Source organism: Petromyzon marinus, chromosome 35 (genome assembly GCF_048934315.1).
Source record: "Petromyzon marinus isolate PM22_M1 ecotype Great Lakes invasive population chromosome 35, UKy_Petmar_22M1.pri1.0, whole genome shotgun sequence".
Taxonomy (NCBI): domain Eukaryota; kingdom Metazoa; phylum Chordata; class Hyperoartia; order Petromyzontiformes; family Petromyzontidae; genus Petromyzon; species Petromyzon marinus.
The window spans coordinates 13,604,586-13,627,759 of record NC_133701.1 but is presented as its reverse complement, the minus strand read 5'-3'; the positions used below and the strand labels follow the sequence as shown (position 1 = coordinate 13,627,759).

The window sequence follows — 23,174 nt, the reverse complement described above, 5'->3', positions numbered from 1 at the left end:
CAGAAAAAAGGGGAAAAACCCTATTATTACATTTTGGTACTGGCAAAGGAGGTCTAATGATGAAATAATTGAACTTCAGCAGAGCCAGCTTCAACAGCAACTCTTCAGAACAATTCTAGATTTAGAGCTTTCGTGACTGCTATGATCCATACTCTTTGGTTCTATTGGGTAAAGTCACGTAAGTGAAAATAAGATAACAAAAAATCACGACGTTTCGGCCACAACACAAGCGGCCTTCATCAGGTGAAGGGACGAGACTGTCTGGAGGACAGCGCTGGAGTGGGAGAAGCCACGCTTAGATCACGACCTTTAAGCTGTGTGAGAAGAAAAACACCAAGCGCCTTGACAAAGGAATTAGCATATAATTTAGCATTGAAATGGCTCATTGAAATAGCTAAGTTAAAGTATACACATCCGCAGAGGTACCCCTTGACAAAGGAATTAGCATAGAATTTAGCATTGAAATAGCTGAGTGATTAGCTTGTAACTGGTCACAGAAATAGCTATGTTAAAGTCAGAGCATATACATTCACCGAGGTACCTAGTACTCATCAAACAGGAGAATTTGCGCACACAGTTTAAAGGTCCGCTGTCTGAGCGTGGTTGTGTTTCGCTAAATTCTCCTGTTTGATGAGTACTAGGTACCTCGGTGAATGTATATGCTCTGACTTTAACATAGCTATTTCTGTGACCAGTTACAAGCTAATCACTCAGCTATTTCAATGCTAAATTCTATGCGAATTCCTTTGTCAAGGGGTACCTCTGCGGATGTGTATACTTTAACTTAGCTATTTCAATGAGCCAATTCAATGCTAAATTATATGCTAATTCCTTTGTCAAGGCGCTTGGTGTTTTTCTTCTCACACAGCTTAAAGGTCGTGATCTAAGCGTGGCTTCTCCCACTCCAGCGCTGTTCTCCAGACAGTCTCGTCCCTTCACCTGATGAAGGCCGCTTGTGTTGTGGCCGAAACGTCGTGATTTTTTGTTATTTTATTTTCACCTACGTGACTTTACCTCTTCAGAACAACTACGCTCTCAACGTTTTGGTGTCACCAAATTGTACCATATCCTCTTATTGCTAAGAAAGCCCTTGAGATACTCACACCGTTTGTTACAACGTATCTTTGCGAGCAATCTTTATCGAGGATGGTAGACATAAAACTACTAAAAGGAAGACTTTGTTGCGAAAATGATGAGAGTGGCACTTGCCAAGGTGAAGCCGCGCATTTCTGAACTTGTATCTGAAAGGCAACAGAAACATTCACATTGATTTGCAGTAAATATTCATTGAGTTATGTTTTTGTGTGAAATTCATGTTTTGTTGGTTTTGTTCTTTGAACACAGTGATTTTGTGTGCAACTGATGCATTGTTCATTTTGTGCACTAATAAAATATATACCTATGTTTTGAAGAAATAATATTTTATTTTTCCAATTACGAAGGTTTCGGTGAATGCACTGATGAAGCTTGCAGGGTTCAGTACCTCCGTTAAGGTTAAGAACCACTGATCTAGAAGCTCGCTGCCACTTCCGCTCCGTGATTATGCAACCTTTACACGGACCACCTGAACGGAGCTCGCAAAAGAGCAGTGTGGTCCACGGAACACGGTTTGAGAACCGCGGCTCTAGAACTTACATCTGTAATACTCCAGAATATACATGTTATACTCTAGAACGTACATTCGTAATACTTGAGAACATACATCTGTGATACTCTAGAACGTACACCCGTAATATTCTAGAACGTACATCCGTAATACTCTGGAACGTGCATCCGTAATACTGTAGAACATATCGGTAATACTAGAGAACATACATCCGTAATATTCTAGAACACACGAGGAGGAAGGAAACTTTTGAACCTTCACGTATTCAGACGCGCGCACCGAGGGCGGTCTTCAATGAAACGCAGGAACCGTGTCCGTGGCGCAGTGCGATTGTTTTCACAGTGATGGTCCGAATTAAAACGTACATACAACAACATGCAGCACTTTGATTTACACTCAGCAGCGTGAGATATATATAACGTACCCAACGGAATCCGTCACGTAACCATCTCCAATAGCAGCAGCAGCAGCAACTCGCTCTCAATAGTAAACGATAACAAATGTAAGAAATATTGATCGCTTACGACGGGAAGAAAAAGCAGCGTCTTGGTGACAAACTAACCTAAGCAGACGCTTCGCCTGCTGTCCGTATCAGTTCCTCCACGTAATGTCAGAGCAGGTTTCCCATCGCTCTATGCGGTCGATGAGTTCCAAAAAAAGCGGGCAGCGCAAAGCGAAACGGCATAGCGTGGACCGCACGATCAGCCAACAAGCCAGAGGGAAGCACACAGTACACACACAGTACGCACGTAGTGTGCACACAGCACACACACAGTGTACACACAGCACACACACAGTACGCACGTAGTGTGCACAAAGCACACACAGTGTACACACACAGTACACACACAGTGTACACACAGCACACACAGTGTACACACACAGTACACACAGTGTACACACAGCACACACACAGTGCACAAAAAGCACACACACCGTGTACACACACAGTACACACACAGTGTACACACAGCACACACAGAGTGTACACACAGCACACACACACAGCGTACACACAGCACACACACATTACACACACAGTGTACACACAGCACACACACAGTGTACACACATAGTACACACAGTGTACACACAGCACACACACAGTGCACAAACAGCACACACAGTGTACGTACACAGTACACACACAGTGTACACACAGCACACACAGTGTACACACAGCACACCCACAGTGTACACAAAGCACACACGCAGTGTACACACAGCCCACACAGTGTACACACAGCACACACACTGTACACACAGCACACACACAGTGTACACACAGCACACACACAGTACACACACAGTCTACACACAGCACACACAGTGTACACACAGCACACACACAGTGTACACACAGAGCACACACAGTGTACACACAGCACACACAGTGTACACACAGAGCACACACAGTGTACACACAGCACACACACAGTGTACACACAGCACACACACAGTGTACACACAGTACACACACAGCACACACAGTGTACGCACACAGCACACACACAGTGTACACACACAGCACACACAGAGTGTACACACACAGCACACACACAGTACATACACAGTGTACACACAGCACACACACAGTACACACACAGTGTACACAGCACACACACAGTACACACAGTGTACACACAGCACACACAGTTTACACACAGTACACACACAGTACACACACAGTGTACACACAGCACACACACAGTGTACACACACAGTACACACAGTGTACACACAGCACACACACAGTGTACAAACAGTGTACATACAGCACACACACAGCACACACAGCGTACACACACAGCACACAGTGTACACACAGTGTACACACAGCACACACACAGTACACACAGTGTACACACAGCACACACACAGTGTACACACAGTACACACACAGTGTACAAACACAGTGTACATACAGCACACACAGCACATACAGCACACACAGCGTACACACACAGCACACACACAGTGTACACACAGCACACAGTGTACACACAGCACACACAGTGTACACACAGCACACAGTGTACACACAGCACACACAGTGTACACACATCACACACAGTGTACACACAGAGCACACACAGTGTACACACAGCACACACACAGTGTACACATACAGCACACACACAGTGTATACACAGTACACACACAGCACACACACAGCGTACACACACAGCACACACACAATGTACACACACACCACACACACAGTGTACACACAGCACACACACAGTGCACACACAGTGTACACACAGCACCAACACAGCACACACACAGTGTACACACACAGTACACACACAGTGTACACACAGCACACACACAGTGTACACGCACAGCACACACAGTGTACACACACAGCACACACACAGTGTACACACACAGCACACACAGAGTGTACACACACAGCACACACACAGTACATACACAGTGTACACACAGCACACACACAGTACACAGTGTACACAGCACACACACAGTACACACAGTGTACACACAGCACACACAGTTTACACACAGCACACACACAGTACACACACAGTGTACACACAGCACACACACAGTGTACACACACAGTACACACAGTGTACACACAGCACACACACAGTGTACAAACAGTGTACATACAGCACACACACAGCACACACAGCGTACACACACAGCACACAGTGTACACACAGTGTACACACAGCACACACACAGTACACACAGTGTACACACAGCACACACACAGTGTACACACAGCACACACACAGTGTACAAACACAGTGTACATACAGCACACACAGCACATACAGCACACACAGCGTACACACACAGCACACACACAGTGTACACACAGCACACAGTGTACACACAGCACACACAGTGTACACACAGCACACAGTGTACACACAGCACACACAGTGTACACACATCACACACAGTGTACACACAGTGTACACACAGAGCACACACAGTGTACACGCAGCACACACACAGTGTACACATACAGCACACACACAGTGTATACACAGTACACACACAGCACACACACAGCGTACACACACAGCACACACACAATGTACACACACACCACACACACAGTGTACACACAGCACACAGTACACACACAGTGTACACACAGCACCAACACAGCACACACACAGTGTACACACACAGTACACACACAGTGTACACACAGCACACACACAGTGTACACGCACAGCACACACAGTGTACACACACAGCACACACACAGTGTACACACAGAGCACACACATTGTACATACAGCACACACACAATGTACACACACAGTACACACAGTGTATACACACAGTACACACAGTGTACACACAGCACACAGTGTACACACATCACACACACAGTGTACACACACAGTACACACACAGTGTACACGCAGCACACATACAGTGTACACACAGTGTACACACAGAGTACACACACAGCACACACACAGTATACACACAGCACACACAATACACACAGTGTACACACACAGTACATGGGCAGTACACACACCGCACACACACAGTGTACACACAGCACATACACAGTGTACACACAGCACACAGTACATGTGCAGTACACACAGCACACACATACAGTGTACACACACAGTATACACACAGAGTACGCACACAGTATACACACAGTACATGTGCAGTACACACACAGCACATAGTGTGCACGCAATACACACAGTACATACACAGAGTACACACACAGTACGCACATACTCTTTGGTTCTTTCGGTAAAGTCACGTAGGTAGAAGAAATAAGAGATCACGACGTTTCGATCGCAGCAACAGGCGACCGTCTTCAGGTGAAAAAAGAGACGGTCGCTTGTTGCGATCGAAACGTCGTGATCTCTTATTATTTATACCTACGTGGTGACTTTACCGAAAGAACCGGAGAGAATGGATTCCTGCAGTCACGAAAGCTTCAAATCAAGTACGCAAATAGTACACACACTGTACACACAAGCAGTACACACGCAGTAATACATAGTACACACGCAGTACACACGCAGTACAGACAGTACACACGCAGTACATACACAGTACATACACATTACACACGCAGTAATACACACAGTACACACGCAGTAATACACAGTACACACGCAGTACAGACAGTACACACGCAGTCATATACACAGTACACACGCAGTACAGACAGTGCACACGCAGTCATATACACAGTACACACGCAGTACAGACAGTACTCACGCAGTCATATACACAGTACACACGCAGTACAGACAGTGCACACGCAGTCATATACACAGTACACACGCAGTACAGGCAGTACACACTCAGTACATACACAGTACACACGCAGTACAGACAGTACACAGTACACACGCAGTACACACCCGGTACACACAAATATTACACACACAGTACACAGTGTTGTCCCATGCCCGACCGCGTAGCCGCCAAATGAGAGTGAATTCAAACCGCATAGAGCGCATATTTGGTAGAAACAACAAGTTCGCCGCGTATTTGTTAAATCGCACAAATGGAACCCGTGCAAAGCGAGGGATACCCGTAAGAAACCAAAGACGAGCGGGGTAAGTCAGCAGCCAGGCGATGAGAGGGCGCCAAATGATACCTCAAACTCTGCAGCCCTCTATATATGACGGTGTTATGGGGCAACTCGTGTATGTTTACGTGTGGGAGAAAAGCAGAGCACCTGGATAAAACACACCCGAGTGAGGTGACAACACTCGATCCCACACAGTCCGAATGTAGCTGCAGCTCCTCCTGGCATGCCAGGGTACGGCCACCTCTTCAAATGCCCGCAGGAAGGGAGGTTCACAACATTGGGGTGCGGCGAGCCACCAACCCTTGCTGCTGCTGCTGCCTCCACGGTTCCTGGGTTACAGGCAGCCACGTGCAGCAGGAGGGTAGCGACCGCCTAAAATGACAGATTTGTTACGCAGTCCGCATAGGCTGGAGGCACGCGATTCGCTCGTCTGCCTATTTATTTTCGTTTCGTTCTTGATACGACGGCGTGGGTTGTGGTTTTTCCCGGCCTAACGAACACTCGCGCCTTGACTGACAAAACGTCACGAGATGTGGAGAGGCGAGCGTCGCGTTGACGGGGGACACTTCAGCGAGAGCACGGGCGGTCGCCAGGGACAACAGTGCCGGGCGGTCGCCAGGGGCGACGGTGCCGGGCCGTCGCCAGGGGCGACGGTGCCGGGCGGTCGCCAGGGGCGACGGTGCCGGGCGGTCGCCAGGGGCGACGGTGCCGGGCGGTCGCCAGGGACAACGGTGCCGGGCGGTCGCCAGAGGCGACGGTGTCGGGCGGTCGCCAGGGGCGACAGTGCCGGGCGGTCGCCAGGGACAACGGTGCCGGGCGGTCGCCAGAGGCGACGGTGTCGGGCGGTCGCCAGGGGCGACGGTGCCGGGCGGTCGCCAGGGACGACCGTGCCTAGCGGTCGCCAGGGGTGACGGTGCCGGGCGGTCGCCAGGGGCGACGGTGCCGGGCGGTCGCCAGGGGCGACGGTGCCGGGCGGTCGCCAGGGGCGACGGTGCCGGGCCAGGTGCTTCCCTGGGTTTCCGTTCAGAAGCAGGAGCAACAACTACTTGTGCTCAAAATTCCCGTTAACTTATATTGAGTGACTGACCAAGTTACAGCCACTTACCAACATCTTGTGCTGTGATTTGTTTGATTTATTTTGGGCTCTCCTGGCATTAAAGCCTCAACCCATGGCAAGTGACCCACCCCTACTTAACATCTGTGTAAAATAGCTTTATAGCTCATTTGATTCCTCCAGAAGAAATACAAATTCTGATTGTAAAATGGGTCACGGCTGTTGAGCACGCTGCACCACTGTTACCCCTGCACTGCGAGTAGCGTCCTTATTACAACTGTAATGCGATTGAATACATCCCATAGCTTACTTTGACTCATATTGCTCATTGTTTCCCGCACGCCCAATATTTATCTTGCACGGTATCCGTGCCATGAGCCAGTCCCCTCCCTTGAGAACTGCCGCCGCCTGCTGTTATACCCGATATCGATTTCCCCATTAAATTACAGCCATTGGATTCGGATAAAGCTCTCGGATTGAGTTGGAAACTGGGAAAGTGGCAGATGACCACGGCAGCTAACAGGCGACCGCGGCAGGTTGAATGCGGCCGGTGACGGGCGAGCGCGGCGTCGGTCGCTACATGGAGCTCTCGAGCGACTGGTTCACGTAGGGCAGCAGCTTGTCGCCGTGCCCGTTGGCCGCCCCGCAGGCGTCCCGGCGTCCCGGCGCAGTTCGCGACGGCGCGTCGGGACGCCTGGCGCAGTTCACGTACGAGTGACGCCCCGGCGACGTCGCCGGCAGCGAGGTCCTGGCACTGCTCGGCTGCCGAGAGCGCTCGCAGCTCCACAAAGTGGAGCGCGGGCTGGTCGTGGACGCAGCCTCGAGCGTGGCGACGGCAACGTCGCCGCCGCCGCCGGCATCGGCGCCGTCCGGAGGCTTCGGCGACTCGAGCGGCGGGACGTAGGCTAGGTTCGAGAAATTCCCGTTGGAGAAAGGTGGCCCCGGCCAGAGAGACAGCGCGTGGCCGTGCCAGACGTACTCGTGGCACGGCGTCCTCGAGGCTTCGTCCGCGCGGTCTCCTCCCGGCGGCAGCGGTGCCAGGTTGTTCCCGGTGCCCGGGGACGCCCGACGGTCTGAGAGGTCGTCCTCAAGCGGCGTTGCGCTCGGCAAGAGGCGGGCCACGCTCGCGTCCTTGTTGTTATTGTTGTTGTTGCGTAGAGGCGGCGGGGAAACGATGCCGGCGCCCCGGTCCGTGACGGCTTTCGGCACGAGGCTCGGAGCGGACTCGATCAGAAGTGGGAGCTCGATTTCCTTGCCGAGGTCGTCAAAAATCTTTCCTTCGAAAACGTCGATCATTGCCGTCTCCCCTGCGATCTTCATCGTTCCCACCTCTTTCCTCCCCGCCATGGGCGATGTCTCCGTCAGCTCCGAGAGGACCTCGACGACACAGACCTGCGCATCCGAGTCGGCTGTGACTGTGCAGCCGACTTCGTACGACTCGCCCAACCACCTCTGTTGCATAAAAAAGACAAAAGATCCCCCGTATAGCCTTAACAGGCTGTTGGGGCAGGTGCTGTTAGCGAGCACCTATGAAGGCCGGCACAGCACACGAGGGGGTGGGTGGCCAACACTACACCCGGCCGCCTTTGTCTCCCTCGTGGCGATGTTTACACACAGCACCAGGCACTCATTTGCGCCTGAGTCGACCTAGTTCAGATAATCGTCACCGGTGTTGGCTGTGAGCGAGAATTGAACCCGGGTCGCCAAGTTCGAAGCGCTGTTACACTACCGCTCCCCACACGTACACACGCACACACACACGCGCATGCACACACAACAACAACCACCACCATTCGCCACTAAGTGGCGGTGACGTCACCACGGCGCTTGTGCCAGGCTATGTGCACTCTAAGGCCGCGTGAAGTGTCGAACATCTGCTGGCAGTAGGTCACGGGACAGACCCAGGTGCCATGGGTTGACTGACTGAGATGACTGGCCGATGCGCCACCTGTGCCCCCGACTGTGCCAACTTGTGCAAACACACACACGCGCACACGACAAAGACCCCCCTTTATAACATAGTTTTTTTTAGTTAGATCGTGTAAAATAGAAATTTGGTTAAACCCACCACCAATTCGTAAGGTTTGTCACGTAAACGAACAAAAAAAGGTTTGTCACATAAACAAAAACTGCCAATTTGTTACTAATTATGCGATCTTACTCAAAAACCTTTATTATGAATATTGGTATGTAAAGCCTATGTGTTAAATCTCCCGTTCAGCATTGTTTTTGTCATTATTATTTTTGTTACAATAGTTCCTGAGCACAGCCCAAACGAGTGTTGGTTGAGTGGGCGAGCGAGTGCGTTGCCGTGACCTGCAGTGTTGGTGGTGGTTGAGCACGCTGTGATGGAGACGAAACAGTCGGTGTCTGCGAGAGCGACTCCCACGCATGGGTAGATGATCAATGTGTGAAGCACACGGCACACAGCAACCACTGTAGTAGCAGTAGCGCTAGACGAGTGATAAGGAGACGAGCGACCACCGCTGAGCAAGTGACTGGAATTGAATCGGTCACTGCCAGATCATCAATCAACCAGACCGCTGCTTCACTCTGAGTTGTATCCCGGCACCTGCGATTGGCACGGTTGTCTACGTACGGTGCGAAAGAAGTTCAACGTACACACGGGCGTATGAGGTGCAGGAGTCCGTGAGTTGGACCTGGGTGCGCCACCCTAGCTAGGGCAGCAGCAGGATTGCAGCTCGGGAGGAGTTGGTGCTGCCTGTGCTTATTTACAGGCTGCTGAGACGAGCGCTCTCCGTTTAACTCTCTGGAGCTCGTTTCCATCGGTGACTTTTATCGCTGACACCGTCGGGAATGCGACCGAAGAGTTGAATAAGGAAGCGCACCGAGTGGGGCTCCAGATGGACAGACTCAAAAGTCAGGCTTTTAGATTTACAGATCCACCATACACCACACCCTGTGTCCACCACTCCCCATTTACCATGCCCTGTGTCCACCACACTCTGTGTCCACCACACCCCATTCACCATACCCTGTGTCCACCATGCCTTGTCCACCACACCCTGTGTTCACGATGCCCTGTGTCCACCACACCCCATCCACCATGCCCTGTGTCCACCATGCCCTGTGTTCACCATGCCCTGTGTCCACCACACCCCATCCACCACACTCTGTGTCCACCACACCCCATCCACCACACTCTGTGTCCACCACACCCCATCCACCATGCCCTGTGTCCACCATGCCCTGTGTTCACCATGCCCTGTGTCCACCACACCCCATCCACCATGCTCTGTGTCCACCATGCCCTGTGTCCACCACACCCCATCCACCATGCTCTGTGTCCACCATGCCCCGTCCACTGCTTTATGCCTGTGGAGCCGGCACTGGCCATCTGGTGCCCAGAGAATGTGGGGGAGAAGTGAGGGGGCAGTGGGGGCTGGTGGTGTGGCTACCTGGAAGAGCCCGGCAAAGTGAGTCTCCAGGCTGGGGATGGGAGGCCACACGTGCTCCTTGATTCTGCACCACACAAAAAGACGAAGGATCCTCCCTGTAGCCTTTTACAGACGACTGGGGCACGTGGCGTTAAATCGAGCGGGGCCTACGAAGGCCGTCACAGGGGTTGGTCCCCTTTGTCTGCCCGATATTCACTACACACCACGCCAGGTACTCATTGAAGGCCAAGTTGACCCAGGGGAGGCCCAGGCTAAACGCACACACAAACACATCCACGCACACAGGCACACGGATACACCCGTGCAGTGCGCACACTTGGTTGGGCCCGTACGAGGCACAACGTAGCGGTGGAGTGAGCATGCGGACCTGCCGGCGTGAGCGAGCGCCGCGCCCAGAGCCATGAGCAGCAGAAGCAGCAGCGCCACCACCGCCAGCGCGCGGATGATCCAGGCGGCACCATCTGCACCAAAGACAACAAAAATCCTCCGTGTAGCCCACACGGACTGCTGGGCGAAGTGCCGTTCGTTGAGCAGCAGCGCCTGCGACGGCCGGGCCCCTATGAAGCGGTGGTGTGGCCAGCGCCATGCCATGGCCGTCATTGTCTTCCCAATGTTGATGTTTTAACTCAGCGCACCAGATACTCATTTCAGGCCGAGTCGATCTAGAGGTGGCCCAGACCCGATTCAGATACAGGTGTATCTCGATATACGCGAATTCGAGGTACAACGATTCATTATTACGTTGGTCGTATATGAATAGTATTGTTCGGTTTACGTGTCGTTTGTAGCGTTATTATTTTTTCAATTCCAAATCGATTTTTTTGGAACAAAAAAATGTGAATACCTCATAATGAATGCACACTGGCGTCGCCCGTTGCGTGAATTATATTCTGTTCCAGGCTTCTTTGGCCTCACCGGCGCCGCCGCTCGTTGATGTTCGCAAGCCGTGCGCACACTCCTCGCGTCAACGCCTTTTCACACAACGTCGTTTGTTTTGCGATAACACGGTGTCTTGTTGTCATGGTAACGCGGTGTCTTGTTGTCATGGTAACGCGGTGTCTTGGTGTCATGGTAACGCGGTGTCTTGTTGTCATGGTAACACGGTGTCTTGGTGTCATGGTAACGCGGTGTCTTGTTGTCATGGTAACACGGTGTCTTGGTGTCATGGTAACGCGGTGTCTTGTTATCATGGTAACACGGTGTCTTGTTGTCATGGTAATGCGGTGTCTTGTTATCATGGTAACACGGTGTCTTGGTGTCATGGTAACGCGGTGTCTTGTTATCATGGTAACACGGTGTCTTGGTGTCATGGTAACGCGGTGTCTTGGTGTCATGGTAACGCGGTGTCTTGTTGTCATGATAACGCGGTGTCTTGTTGTCATGGTAACGCGGTGTCTTGGTGTCATGGTAACGCGGTGTCTTGTTGTCATGGTAACGCGGTGTCTTGGTGTCATGGTAACGCGGTGTCTTGTTGTCATGGTAACGCGGTGTCTTGTTATCGTGAGGGGTAACTGTGGCTGTGTACGCGCGGAGTGATGCGGTCCCCTCATCTCGAGTTCTTTGTCCTGCCATGGGGTAGTGACTGGTGCCCGATGTTATAGTGCAAGCGTGATTCAGATTTGCATTTTTTTTATTTATCCATGCCCTGTAATGTACAGGGTGCTTCAAAAATGTTACCACTTATATGGGACTATCGTTTTTAATGTAAAAATAACGGATAATACACTATAATGTTAATAGCAAAAAGTCAAAGAGTCTCCACTTGTTCGCCATCATTGTTAACGCATGTCTGGAATCTTCTCCAGGTGGTCTCCAGAGCCCGGAGTGTCAATAACATTTTTTAAGCAACCTGCACTTGGAGGAATGCCTCGCTTCACGCGGCAATTTGCAGGCAAGCATCTCGACTGGCGCGTTAAACGAGGACTCGCTGTTCTGTACGATCCACCCGACTGCGCCCCTCCCTCGCCCTCCCCGTTTTTAATCACGTGTCTGGACGCCACGGGTGGCAAGATGTTGACTACCTCGCCTGACATACCGGACGTTGTGGGTTCGATCCCGACCCTGACGCCTGCTGTATATTCGGAGTGTGCGTGTCTCTCTCCCTGTGGTCGCATGGATATTTCTCCGGGTCCTCTGGTTTTCCCTTCCACGTCTAGAATAATGTTTTTTGATTATTTGGCTGCTATAAATGTCTACGTGATGACAAGCCACTTTTTGGGCTATCATTTGTGGCCAGGTCGCTTCTGAAAACGTTCGACAGCTCAGTGGGCCTTACCTGGTAAAATAAAAAAAAGTTTAGTTTAGTTATGAGTCTCCATAATTATGCATGAAAATATTTTAGTTGTGTTGAAACGCGTTATTCTAGTAGGTTTTGGATCAGAATTTTTTTTATCGGGAACGCATCTTAGTGTATAAAATTTGTGACATTATGTAAAGACGCGTTTCAATATACGATTTTCCACTTTTGCGTTCAGGTGTTTCGATATCGCAGCCGAAACGCATAAAGAGGCACGCCCGCATTCGTCACCGATGTTGGCCGTTAGTGGGAATCCAACGTTGGTCGTTGGGTTCGAGGTGCAGTGCGAACCGCCGTGCCCACACCGGTCCCAGCCGCACGCACGCAGACAACGTGACCGCCAAGTTCCGCCGTGTGACCGCGCAGACGGAACGTGGGCAAGTCGGCGGCGCGCCACGTTACAACGGAGATGGAGAAATAGCGGCCCCCCTGGGGACGGAGGAAACGCCACCGCCGCCTCTTGCGCAAGGGCGACCTGGGTTACAATGTCAGGTGTTGTTAGCGAGCGCCTATTAAGGCCCGCACTGCCGCTCCTTCCGAGGGGGTGGTGTAGCTGGTGTGAGCTCACCGATGATTAATCGCACTATAATTGTGCACTCTGCAAATAGCTACAGGTAGCCAGGTGCGATGTTTAAAAATATATATTATGATTGTTATTCTTGGTTCTTTCGGTAAAACCACAGCTGTGGTTTTCACACCTGATGATGATTGCTTGTGTTGCAGTCGAAAATTTTTAATGTTTTATATTTTTATTATTTTATTGTTTGTCCTAGCACAGGGCTCTCAGGACCGGCGGCGCTGTGTTCCACAGGAGGGCCGTCGTCTGTCAGATTGTGGGGGTGGCGTGTTACACGTAAACCTTCTACGTGACTTTACCGAAAGAACCAAGAATATGAATCCCTGCAGTCACGAAAGCTTTATATAAAAATTATGATTGTTATAAGAGAAGGCAATTGTGATCATTGGATCCTGAGGAGCCACGTCCACAGCAGAGTACGGGGGCAGGCCTCCAATTTAGATTTGGGTTGACATCGGACTAAGGAATTCAGCTGCGTTGGTGTGACGTGGAGGGTGGTGTGACGTGGTGGTGTGACGTGGAGGGTGGTGTGACGTGGAGGGTGGTGTGACGTGGTGGTGTGACGTGGAGGGTAGTGTGATGTGGAGGGTGGTGTGACGAGAAGAGGGTGGTGTGACGTGGTGGTGTGACGTGGAGGGTGGTGTGACGAGAAGAGCGTGGTGTGACGTGGGGGCTGGTGTGATGTGGAGGGTGGTGTGACGTGGTGGTGTGATGAGAAGAGGGTGGTGTGACGTGGCGGTGTGACGTGGAGGGTGGTGTGACGAGAAGAGCGTGGTGTGACGTGGTGGTGTGACGTGGAGGGTGGTGTGACGAGAAGAGCGTGGTGTGACGTGGGGGCTGGTGTGATGTGGAGGGTGGTGTGACGTGGTGGTGTGATGAGAAGAGGGTGGTGTGACGTGGTGGTGTGATGAGAATAGGGTGGTGTGACGTGAGGGGTGTCTCTGATCTCCTATTGCGGCCGACCTGTCCCCATCTCGCAAGGATTCTCCGCGGGAGGAGAGGCGTCAGGGTGGACCGACTGTGAGTGTTTACTTGGACTCGGCTACACCAGCACGCCGCCTCCGTGGTGCTGGTGTAGCCGAGTCCAAGTAAACACTCACGAGAGACGGGAACCCTAACCCCTAGGGTAATGACAACTTCGGCCATTTGGCAATCGCTCCGTTGTCCTAGCACAGGGCTCTCAGGACCGGCGGCGCTGTGTTCCACAGGAGGGCCGTCGTCTGTCAGATTGTGGAGGTGGCGTGTTACACGTAAACATTGAAGAGTCGGTCCCAAACTCCACGCAACCGTCCCTAGGGAGTCTAACGCCGACCAGGCGCTCCCTTGCTCGGACACGGGAGCCGCTGCTGCTTCAACGCGGAACGATCTCGCACACATTTATACACCAGGTACTCATTTGAGGCTGAGTCCACCTAGGGAAGGCCCGAGACCGGTTCAGATAATCGTCACTGGTGTTGGCCGTGAGCGGGAATCGCCAGGTTCATAGCGCAGCGCGCTAACCGCTACACTATCGCTCCCCACACACAGACACACACACAGAGACACATACAGACACACACATACACACACACACATACACACACACAGAGACACACACACAGAGACACACACACAGAGACACACACACAGAGACACACACACAGAGACACACACACAGAGACACACACACAGAGACACACACACAGAGAGAGAGACACAGAGAGAGAGACACACACAGAGAGAGACACACACAGAGAGAGACACACACAAACAAACAAAGATCCCCCATATAGCCTTAACAGACTGTAGGGGCAAGTGCTGTTAGCGAGCACCTATGAAGGCCGGAACGGTACACGAGGGGGTGGATGGCCAGCACCACGCCCGACCGCCTTTGTCTCCCTCGTGGCAATGTTTACACACAGCACCAGGTACTCATTTGAGGCTGAGTCGACCTAGGGGAGGCCCGGGACCGGTTCAGATAATCTTCACTGGTGTTGGCCGTGAGCGGGAATCGAACCCAGGTCGCCAGGTTCATAGCGCAGCGCGCTAACCGCTGCACTATCGCTCCCCACAAGACACAGACACACATAGAGACACACACACACAGAGACACACACAGACACACAGAGACACACACACAGACACAAAGAGACACACACACAGACACACACACAGAGACACACTGAGACACACACACAGACACACAGAGACACACACAGAGACACACACACACAGACAGAGACACACACAGACACAGAGACACACACACAGACACACAGAGACACACACACAGACACACAGAGACACACACAGAGACACACACACAGAGACACACACACAGAGACACACACACAGACACACAGAGACACACACACAGAGACACACACACAGACACACACACACAGAGACACACAGAGACACACACACAGACACACAGAGACACACACACATACACACGACATACACACACAGAGACACACACAGACACACACACTGAGACACACACACAGACACACAGAGACACACTGAGACACACACACAGACACACTGAGACACACACACAGAGACACACACAGACATACAGAGACACACAGAGACACACACACACAGACACACACAGAGACACACAGACACATACACACAGAGACACACACACAGAGACCCACACACGCACAGACACACACACACAGACACACACACACAGACACACACAGACACACACAGAGACACACACACAGACACACACACAGACACACAGCGACACACACAGAGACACACACACAGACACACACACAGACACACAGAGACACACACACGCACACGACTAATTGAAACTCGCACACTGCGCAGCTATCGCGGATCGAGCAGAGCGGCTGTGGGAGCCACTTATTTATTTACTCGCATTTGTGGTGACTGGTTTCGATATTCGCTTTAAAACTGCGCAGTAGATGTTAAATGTATGTACGTGTGTTTTTGCACTCTGTGTGTGTGGAGGTGAGCGATTGCGTGCATGTGTGTGTCTTTGCATGTGCGTGTGTGTGTGTCGTTGCGTGCTTGCGATGTATGTTGTCAATCGTTCCCTTGGACACCCTTGTAAACTAGATGTTCCATCTCAATGCATTTCCCAGGTGAAAATATTAAAATATATATTTTATGTTGCTTTGTGGTTTTACCCAATTTCCGGGTGATATTTTCAAACCTGGCAATTTTTGGGATTGCAACACCGGCATGCGCCACGGTGGCTAGGAGATGTTAACTACCTCGCCTGGTATGCAGGAAGTCGTTGGTTCGATCTCAACCCTGACGCCTGCTGTATATTTGGAGTTTGCGTGTCTCTCTCCCGATGGTCGCGTGGATTTTTCTCCGGGTCCTCCACATGGCTGCTTTACATTTCCACATAATAAGCCAATTTGTTGAACTTTCATTTGTGATAGCCAGGTCGCAACTGAAAAAGACCTCTATAGCTCAGTGGGACTTACTTGGTAAATAGAAAAAAACAATTGTGATTCTTTTGGTTCGGTGTCCTGCGAATATCGAGCAAGCTTGTGTGAGTCTGTGCAGTGAGACTTTGTGCTCTAGAGAACAAGGTGTGCGTGTTGTAGACTATCATCCGTCTTATACAGTTCCAGACGTGTGAACGATACTTCTCGGCATGTGTGTTCTAGAGAGCACACGGTGCCAGCGTTGCGGAGTTGTGTGCCTGGTAAAATAAAAAAAGTAGTTCTAGATTTGAAGCTTTCGTGACTGCAAAGATCCATACTCTTTGGTTCTATTCGGTAAAGTCACGTAGGTAAAAAATAAAACAACAAAAATCACGACGTTTCGGCCACAACACAAGTGGCCTTCATCAGGTGAAGGGACCAGACTGTCCAGAGGATAGCGTTGGAGTGAAGACAGCCAAGCCCAGGTCGCGTCCTTTAATGTGTGGAGGAGGAAACAAAAAACGCCTTGACAAAGGAATTAGCATAAAATGATGTAGCATGAAATGATGTACTGGACCGGCACAGGGGGGGGGGCGGGGGGGGGAGTTTACAGAATGTTGGTGTGAAGGGAAATAAGCTGCTTTGAAAGTTCGGGATACCACTACTTAAATAAATATACTGCACAATTGAAAAAAGTTTAATGTTTGGTATGATTTAGAACATCTTTCCAATGATTGCTTAATTTGAAACCATCCTCCCGGTTGAAATTGTGTATGTGTTTGTAAATCTGAATTGCCTTGTGGACAAATCTCTGATAAAAACCCGTGGGTTTTCAGAGAGCCTTGGTATCGGAGAAAACTATATCGTGATCACCCAATGATATAGTCATCCTCTCAGCCGACAAAGGCAACGCTACTGTAATTATGGATAAAGATTCATACAACAACAAAATCCAGAACCTGCTCAACGATGGAAGTTACTTAAAATTTAAAAAAGACCCTACTAATAGCCTAACGATAAAAACCAACAAAATCATCACAAGTTCGACCTCCCTAATCGAACCAACTAAACGTCCCTCCCTAAAACCTGCTGCAAGACCTCCTAGACTCTATGGTCTTCCCAATATTCATAAAGAAGGCACCCCACTACGACCCATCGTATCCAAGATCAACTCCCCTACCTACAGGCTAGCCCGTTTTCTGTCAGATACCTTGCTGACTTTCACTGGCAAGACCACCTCAGCAGTACTTAACTCAGCCCAAATGGTCTCTATGGTCAAAGACGTTGTACTGTCTCCTGACGATATCCTTGTCAGCTTCGATGTGGCCTCTCTGTTCACCAATGTCCCAGTACCTGATACCATTGAAATAATTGAAAATTTGGTCCAACATGGACTAGACCCCGATACACCTGCGCTGGTTAGGCACTGCCTCACCAATACCTACTTAACTTGGAATGGCACCTTCTACAAACAAAATGAGGGTACCCCCATGGGCTCCCCCTTGTCACCAGTGATTAGCCAATGTTTTCATGGAGAAATTTGCATCAGACGCCATCCAGACTTCCACCCTCAGACCTTCCCTGTGGAAGAGATATGTAGACAACACTTTCGTCATTTGGCCACATGGCCTCCCAGCTTTGAACCTTTTCCGAGACCACATCAATTCCAGACACCCCGCCATCAAATTCACCATGGAAGTGGAGAAAGATGGAAAGCTGCCATTCTTGGATGTTCTGTTTGAGAGGAGACCTGATGGCTCATTGGGACATTCTGTCTACAGGAAACCCACCCACACAGATTCCTACTTGAAACCTGATTCCGACCACCACCCGACTCAAAATAATTATCTCATCAAAACGTTATACCACAGGGCCGGTCCAGTACATCATTTCATGCTACATCATTTGATGTTAATTCCTTTGTCAAGGCGTTTTTTGTTTCCTCCCCCACACATTAAAGGACACGACCAACGCTACCAACGCTGTCCTCTGAACAGTCTGGTCCCTTCACCTGATGAAGGCCACTTGTGTTGTAGCCGAAACGTCGTGGTTTTTTGTTGTTTTATTTTTTACCTACGTGACTTTACCGAAGAGAACCAAAGAGTATAAAAAAGTAGTTTTAGTCGTTTTTGAGTTTCAGTGCCGTGGGCCACATCTCACCCGTGGGGGCGCGGGGCTTGACGCTGACGGGGGAGCTCCAGGCCCCCCACTCTCCTGCGAGGCTCACGCCGTCGGGCCTGGCACGCACCTGCACCAGGTAGCCCGGCCCGGCCCGCAGGCTGTGCAGCCGGTGGTAGCCTCCCTCGGCACGGCCCACACTCACGAGCTGATGGGGGGCACCGGTGGTGGGGGTGAAGGGGGGCACCGGGGGGGGGCACGGAGGGAGACGTGCACAGAACGCTGCAGCCAATCGGAGTCGGATTGAGCCTCACAGTGTGCGGCAAGGCACACGGCATCACCAGGGACAGCTTGGGGTTGGCGTTAGCAATAGGATTTGAATTGGGGTTAAGAATAGGGTTGGAGATTAGGGGGTATGATGTTAAGTATTAGGGTTAGAGATAAGTTTGTGTTTATGGTTAGGATTATGGTCAGGGTTAATAATAGAGTTGGGGTGAATGTATAGGATTATGGTTAGGATTAGGGTGAGCGATACGTTTTCAACGAGGGATAAGATTGTGGTTGGGGTGTGGGGCAAAGGAGGAACGGCAGTGGCGGACCTTCCAAACGGAAGAGTTGTCGGCGATGTAGCGCAACTCGTAGTGAAGGTGCTCGCTCAGCTCCTGGCTGGGCGGCCCCCACGCCACCGTCACATCGCCCGCGGAGCCGTCGGGCTCGGCGCTCACGTTCACGGGGGGGCCCGGTCGCACTGTCCATACGTGACCATTAGCATCGCCGTTATCGTCATCATCATCACCATCGTCACGATCATCATCGTCGTCATGGTCATCATCGTCGTCCCAATCATCATCGTCATCACGGTCATCATCGTCGTCACGATCATCATCGTCGTCACGGTCATCATCGTCGTCACGGTCATCATCGTTGTCACGTTCATCATCGTCGTCACGATCATCATCGTCGTCACGATCATCATCGACGTCACGATCATCATCGTCGTCACGGTCATCATCGTCGTCACGATCATCATCGTCGTCACGGTCATCATTGTCGTCACGATCATCATCGTCGTCACGGTCATCATCGTCGTCGCGATCATCATCGTCGTCACGGTCATTGTCGTCGTCACGGTCATCATTGTCGTCACGATCATCATCGTTGTCATGGTCATCAACGCTGTCATGGTCATCATCGTCGTCACGATCATCATCGTCATGGTCATCATCGTCGCCATGGTCATCAACACTGTCATGGTCATCATTGACTTCATGGTCATCGTCATCAAAGGTTTATTTTATCTTAACTTGCGTGAAGTGCTCTGAACCTAGTGGTATGAGAGGCACTCGAAGATAAACATTAGTATTACTCATTAAAACTGCCTGAAAACTCCACAAGGACGGGCTAAATAAAATCAGTCGCCATTCTAACTGCCTGGAAATTCACGAATCCTCCCTCAATGTTCAAGTCGTGCCAAAACAGCCTCAACGCGTCCGGGAGTCCGGTGACCAGGATGACCATCGTCATCATCCAGACTGTCAAGAGAAGCGAGCGGGGCATGAAAGGGACGATGGCAAAGAAAAACTATGGAGCGACAGCCAACGAACGGAGCGCGTCCAAGAGGACGGCCGCCGTGGAAGAGATGGAGCGACGAAATCAGTTCTTGTGCGGGTGCTGGACGCGTCGTTGCATTGTAGGATGGCGACAGCCTTCATCCAGCAGTGGATTGATCGCGGCTGAGGATTAGAGGTCCACCGCTCGCCACTCCCTGAGACCGGCACTCGTCGAACGCAAAACGCGAAACGCCACCGAGGGAGACGCCGCGGTGAACCCTCTCGCAGGAGAGGAGATGGGGGCAGCCGAGTGCCATGGCCAGGATTCGGCATCGACCCGCGGTGGCCAACCGGCGTCTCCCCAGCCGCTCTTCAATCCGCGGCGTGCAGCTCTATCGAAGGGGCATAACGTAGAACGCGCTACCGCAGTAGGAGCAAAGAGATAATGAACGTCCATAATAGAGGATTCTTTGGGGTTTGATCGCGTAAATATATAAATGTGAACTTGCCAATTGGCCAATTGGCATGTTATGTTTACGCGCCAACCCTTACTAGTTGGCTGTGTCGGGTGGTGGCGGGTTTTAACGAGACATTTACATATTTACGCGATCAAACCCAAAAAACCTCTGTTATGTATGATATTGGTCGCTAAAGCCTACGTGTTAAACTGATAATGAACGCCTCCCTTGCTGTGCCAAAAGCCGTCTAAATATACTTATATATTATACACACTTGGCTCTTTGCAGAACCCATGGGTAACTTTTTGGCTCGTGGTGTGTTACAGGTTGGCCATCCCTGGCATAAACAGTTGCACTGGATGGGGCCGTGTGTAACAGGATGGGTGCGTCCTATTTCCGAGACCGGCATTGGAGTGGTTTCCACAATTCAGCTGACCAAGGGGAAGAGAAGGCCTAAGAGGCAGATGGTGGGAGACTGTCAGGACTGTCTCTGGGTCTATGTATGGGTGTCAATGTGAGTCTATCAGTCTATGTGAGTCTCAGGCCACACGGTGGGAAACTATACAGGCAGATCTGTGTGTCTCCATGTGAGTCTATGGGTCAATGTGAGTCGAAGGCCACACGGTGGGAGGCTGTCAGGGTAGATCTTGGAGCTCGCTGCGTGTCAACCCAGCGGTAGCAGCAGTTGTATGATCTGGTGGAGGGTGGCACGCGTTGCCATTGAGGTGCGGTGGTCGTGGTGGTGGTGGCATCGAGGGCTTCTTGAAACACTCGGCGCCCAGCCGTCGCTCCGGCTAATCGATGAGCACAGTTTGCTACGTACGGTGAGGCGAAGTTACATACAGTTTAACACGTAGGCTTTCACAACCAATATTATGAAGTTACATACATGCACAAAACAAAGACAAAGATCCCCCGTATATCCTTAACAGAGTGTTGGGGCAAGTGCTGTAAGCGAGCGCCTATTAAGGCCAAAACGGCACACGAGGGGGTGGGTGGCCATCACCACGCTCGACCGCCTTTGTCTTCCCAGTGGCGATGTTTTTACGCACCGCAAAAGGAACTCATTTGAGGCTGAATCGACCTAGGGGAGGCCCAGGACCGGCTCAGATAATAATCACTGGTGCTGGCCTTGAGCAGGGATCGAACCTGGGTCGCTGGGTGCATAGTGCAGAGCACTAACCACTACACTACTGCTCCCCACACACGTACACACACACGTACACACACGTACACACACACGTACATATACACACACGTACACACACACGTATACACACAAGTACACACGTACACACAAACGTACACACACACACGTACACAACAACAACAACCGCCATTCGCCACTAAGTGGCGGTGACGTCACCACGACGCTTGTGCCAGGCCATGTGCACCTTGAGGACATGTGAAGTGTCAAACACCCGCTGGCAGGAGGTCACGGGGCAGACCCAGGTGCCACGGGTCGACTGACTGATATGACTGGCTGATGCACCACCTGTGCCCCCTACTGTGCCAACCTGCTGTGCTTTAGCCACCCGGCGCTCCGCTCGTTGTTGTGAGCGTCGCTCCTCCGCCCTCCGTTGTTGTTGGAGGGCGACTGCCTCCAACTGCCCAATAGCGTCCTTCACGAGCCTCCTCCACAGAGGCCGATCTTGACACCGCTGGTACCAGTCATTGGCAAGTCCACTCAGCTCCACGTCCTCCTGTACCACATCACTCCATCTCTTCTCTAGCCCATGCCGCGCCCCTTTAGCCCCCTCGATCTGGCCGAACAAAAGCTGTTTCGGCATGCAGTGGCTGGGCATGCGGCCTACATGACCCAGCCAACGCAGCCTTGCCTACCGGAGGAGCTCACCGATGGGACCTTGCCCAGATCTTTCAAGGATTTGTGAGCGCCTCACACAATCCAGCCTGATTAAACCCAGGATGGATCGTAGGCAGGCTAGCCTAAATCTTTCTAACTGGTGAAGATTTTCCATTAGGGGGGTCCACGTTTCGCAAGCGTAGAGAAGGGAGGGAATGACCCTGGCCGAGAAGACCTGAAGCTTAGTGCGGAGCGACAGACCAGGTAGCTTCCACACAGCGTTACGCAACCAATGAAAATATATTGCCGCTCGACTGATTCGGAGTGAGA

At 51.3% G+C, this 23,174-nt stretch overlaps 1 protein-coding gene across 1 annotated transcript in view; it reads right to left on the bottom strand.

Moving 5' to 3' along the window:
* Positions 1-1,121: 1,121 nt before the first annotated feature.
* Positions 1,122-23,174, bottom strand: part of MPL (MPL proto-oncogene, thrombopoietin receptor) — a 55,786-nt gene continuing 33,733 nt past the window's right edge. Inside the window, exons 8-12 of the mRNA XM_032966316.2 lie at positions 19,632-19,780; positions 19,075-19,240; positions 11,008-11,101; positions 10,641-10,704; positions 1,122-8,673 (exon numbers count right to left, since the gene is read on the bottom strand). Of these exons, the coding sequence (XP_032822207.1) occupies positions 7,798-8,673; positions 10,641-10,704; positions 11,008-11,101; positions 19,075-19,240; positions 19,632-19,780 (1,349 nt within the window). The 3' untranslated portion in view covers positions 1,122-7,797. The remainder of the gene's footprint in view (positions 8,674-10,640; positions 10,705-11,007; positions 11,102-19,074; positions 19,241-19,631; positions 19,781-23,174) is intronic.